General features: G+C 49.7%; 1 protein-coding gene across 1 annotated transcript in view; it reads right to left on the bottom strand.

The window, feature by feature from the left end:
• The window catches only part of si:ch73-233m11.2 (NACHT, LRR and PYD domains-containing protein 3), a 12408-nt gene extending 10432 nt beyond the window's left edge, over positions 1–1976 (bottom strand). The window contains exons 1-2 of the mRNA XM_062998715.1: positions 1949–1976; positions 1–1327 (exon numbers count right to left, since the gene is read on the bottom strand). The exon at positions 1–1327 is cut by the window's left edge and continues 219 nt beyond it. Of these exons, the coding sequence (XP_062854785.1) occupies positions 1–1327; positions 1949–1976 (1355 nt within the window). The remainder of the gene's footprint in view (positions 1328–1948) is intronic.
• Positions 1977–2630: the final 654 nt, after the last annotated feature.

Here is a 2630-nt window from a genome sequence, read left to right on the forward strand (position 1 = left end):
AGCAGACGCAGAACACGGAAATGGTCCGACCTGTCCGTACCCGGCAACACCTCGGCGACGGACCCCATCAGCCAGCGCTGGAACTCTGAGAGTCGTCTGCTGTTGAAGCTTCCGAGCGAGACCTCCAGAAGCCGTCGCTGTGCCGGGTCCGAGAGGCCGGCCAGGAACGTGTAATAAAGCTCGGGATGACCAGCAGGGATCTCGGCGTCGTCCTGGTCCAGGTAAAAGGAGACGGCGTGTAGGAAGTCTTTGAGTGCAGAAGATGGGAAGGAGAACTTGGCGTCATTGTGGTCGACGTGCAGGAAAGCCGAAAGGAGCGGGGGGCCTAGATACGGGCGCAGGGAACAGTTGATAAGCTCAGACTGGGTGTGGGTAAGGGATGTGCCCTGTTCGGCGAGCGTGCCCAGACTGTACAGGAGTTTCTTTCCCGTTTCCGGCGTCACCCTGTGCTCCTGCAGGACGGTGTTCACTACCATGCAGAAGAGCTCGCTAAGCGACTCCGGGACACTACCGTGCCGCTCCACGCTCGTCCTACAGATGCAGCAGAGCATCCAGCAAAATGCAGGACATGCCAGGAGCTCGCCCATGCCAACAGCTCGCTGGCAGCGTTGGAGGATCGTCTCAGCTTCATCCAGGTCTTTGAAATACTGCTGGAAGAACGTTCTCCTCTGAGAGTCGGAAAACCCTAGGAGACGAACACACCGTACAGACTCTAGAGGAAATGTTTCCCTACAGGTAAGAAGTAACGACACCCCAGGGAGCAGAGATCCTTCCAGCAAACTGTGCACCAACACAGCGCCGCCTGCTGGCAGCTTCGGGTCGGAAACCAACGGCGTGGATGAGCGCTGGTCTGGGAGAAGATCCTGGAGCTGATCAAAACCGTCCAAAACCAGTAACAGGGTGTCAGGCTGATTCAGAACGAGCTCGAGACGATCTGCACCGAGCTGCCCGCAGGTTTCCAAGAGAACCGTCTCCAGACTCGCTTCAGTGCCACCCAGAGCCCTGGCGCACAACCGAACAACGAGGGTGTAATGCTGGAGATGGGTACCACAGGTCCAGTCCCAAATCAGCTTCTCCACGGCGACCGTCTTCCCCATCCCAGGCCCTCCACACAGGACCAACTTCGGACCCTCTGCGTCCACCGCGAATTCCCGCTGGATCACAGACTCGAAGGGTTCACGTGACCTTTTGCTGATACTGACCAGCAGGGGGGCGTACGACCCGTTCACGATCACATCCTTGCTGGACTGACCGCCCAAGAGAGAGCTGGACCGGGTGGACCGGAACAAGTCGTTCCTCAGGGCGTTTTTATGCAGCGTCTGCAAATCTGCAAAGACAACAAGAGAAAACGTGTTGGAAAGCTAGACTAGCAGCATTTTTAGTCATATCCAACTCCCTGAACGTGCTGCAGACCTTCAGTCCTGATTGAGGAGGGTCGTGACTAACACACGCCCCCTCCGACACGTGTGCAGCACCGACCGCTTCTTTTCACCCGCACCAGGGTTCATACGGAGATCCGTATAACACACGGAGAGTCCGTTATCCCCCATCTCTGTGCAGCTGCAAGTATAGGGGAATTGGATATGACTAAATCTATTTCGTAGCAGTTTAAGAATGACAGGTACAAAGACCCAAATCCCAACAGTGATGGTAGAAATATTATAGCTTACATTTAAAGATATTCCCTACAGAGAGCATTAGGGTGTGTTTACGTGATTTAAGGTGGAGGTTTAAGGGTTAAAGGTTCCTGAGGGTGTGTTCCTAATGTAAATCACAGCAGCGAAGTAAACAAACCAGCCTTTAGGTGTGATTAGTTCTCAGGAATGTGATATTCTTGCTTTGTTCTTATTGTTTTGCACATTTACAATCTACATCCTGCTAAAACTCATGCAATCAAGAGACAGAAACAGATTAAAGAGATAAAAGGAGACAGAATGAGAACTCCGACCGTGAAGAACCTCTGCGTTTCCTTCCATGATCCTCTTTACACAAACGAACCACTTTTCTCGTCTGCAGGTTTCACTTTAGATTAAATATGGAGATCCGAACACTTTCACTTCTCAGTACTGCACACACTCCTACAGTGGAGCTCAGGGTTGCCAGATCTGCACCCTGTAATCCACCGAATACCAAATACACTAGTACCTTGTAACTCAACGTGTGAATCTGAATTAGTGTGGAATAAGGTTCAGATCCAGGGTTACAGCTCCACGTGTATCTGTGTTTATCTGGATTCTCCTCCCTGTTTCACTTTTAAACTTGTGTTACAGCTCCAGCTTCTGAGAAATGGTGAGAATCAGAATCAGCTTCTCCCAGAGTCTAAAACGCTTCTGGTTGAAAATAAAGCTTAACGTGGTTTAATGTAGTAAAAGAAGGAGACAGGAGCACTAAACTTCTCTTCATTATTACTGCTCATAAGTTCCTCCACTAATCACATTCCTCACTCGCTGTTTTACTACAGTAAGTCACGCTAAGTTTTATGCACCGCCGTCACACTTCATAGCAAATAACGGCCTGGGTGTAGATAATGTATAATGTAAATAATACAATCTGAAAATAATATATAAAATAGTGAAATTATCTGTAATCTTGTGATATTTAAACATGGGTGTAAATAGTATAAATTGCTG

This window comes from Trichomycterus rosablanca, chromosome 7, assembly GCF_030014385.1.
Source record: "Trichomycterus rosablanca isolate fTriRos1 chromosome 7, fTriRos1.hap1, whole genome shotgun sequence".
Taxonomy (NCBI): Eukaryota; Metazoa; Chordata; class Actinopteri; order Siluriformes; family Trichomycteridae; genus Trichomycterus; species Trichomycterus rosablanca.